Source organism: Pteropus vampyrus, unplaced genomic scaffold (assembly GCF_000151845.1).
Source record: "Pteropus vampyrus isolate Shadow unplaced genomic scaffold, Pvam_2.0 Scaffold805, whole genome shotgun sequence".
Taxonomy (NCBI): Eukaryota; Metazoa; Chordata; class Mammalia; order Chiroptera; family Pteropodidae; genus Pteropus; species Pteropus vampyrus.
In genome coordinates, this window is record NW_011889586.1 from 37328 (window position 1) to 38653 (window position 1326).

Sequence of the window (1326 nt, forward strand, 5' to 3'; positions counted from 1 at the left end):
GTGATCCACGTCCTACAGTTTTTTCTTGCTCAGAAGAGTTTCCTGTACCTGCCAGTCTTTTATTTTTCTCAGCTCCCACTTGTGGGCAGAGTCTGGTGAAGGCACGGCCTTGGAACTACTTTCACATTTTCAGTCGCATTGTTGGGGGAAGCCAAGTGGAAAAGGGCTCTTACCCATGGCAGGTGAGTCTCAGAGAACATTCTCTGGTGGGTGAACTATGAGATATCTCAGGTTTGGATGTCCTCGAATCACATACTACTCATCAGTGCACTCCATTCTGCCTAACTCGTCACCAGAGATCACATGAGTATGTGTAAGGACACAGGGCCCTAATGATGTGTACAAGTGAAGCTCCAGAAAAGTTGTGTTCAGAACAGTTATACACATTATTGGCTTGTTCCAAAAATTGGAACTGCCATCCCAATCTTTCAACTCCTAAGATAAAAATTCCACTTTGAGAAGCTGAAAAATTTAAATTTACAACTTAAAAAACAACTTTTTGATTCAATAAATATACTTAAAATATACTTGTTTCACTATACTTAAAGATGACCAGGGAAGTCAAAGGTGTCATATCCATCTAGTTTACATCTGAGGTGTAAGACTTGTACCTATGCCATGGGACATTTGGGGAATAGTCAAGAGTACTGCCTGCCTTCTTAGTAGCTAATGTTCTAAGAATTCTGTATCAATCTAATTTCCTGGCCTTCCCATGCCATAAAAATGCCTTTGTGCTCCTGCCCTATCCAATGGTGTTTACATTTACTGTCTTTGAAAGTTTCCCAACATTCTTTACCGTTGGGAGCCATGTTGTATTCTTGCCGCTTAATTTTGCAAGTAGAGTGATAGCTCTTCATTTTTACTTTTCTTGACTCAATTATATTAACTTTTAGGTCAGCAGATATTTGGTAATGGTTGGTTGGTTGAGTTTGTGTTCAATGGGTTGATGAATTAATTACCTAGTTGTAGAACTAACTGATCAGTTGCTTACCCGGTCAACTGGCTGGCAAGTCGATTAAGAAGTCCATATTCAAAACACAGTCAGGGGTGACTCACTGACTTCCTTGCTCTTTATTCTATTAACCTTTACCCTGCATTATTTTTTTCAATTGCTCATTGAATGATTTTTGGTCAAAAAGAGAAAAATTCTAATAAATCGCTTCTTTTCTAAATCCAACAATGGAGTTAACAGTATTTATGTCTACCCTGTAAGTCATTTTACAGTATTTAATTAAGTATCATGAACAGGATAAACCAAAGACAGAAAGTATACTGCAGAAGTAGATTAAAAAATAGGCTTGAAGAATCTGGAGAGGTCAAACAGTT

General features: G+C 38.1%; 1 protein-coding gene across 1 annotated transcript in view; it reads left to right on the forward strand.

Moving 5' to 3' along the window:
• LOC105309621 (ovochymase-2-like) overlaps positions 1 to 1326 on the forward strand; it is a gene marked incomplete at its 3' end in the record, with an annotated part of 16318 nt that overhangs the window by 9878 nt on the left and 5114 nt on the right. The window contains exon 2 of the mRNA XM_011385788.1: positions 73 to 206. Coding sequence (XP_011384090.1) covers positions 73 to 206 — 134 coding nt within the window. The remainder of the gene's footprint in view (positions 1 to 72; positions 207 to 1326) is intronic.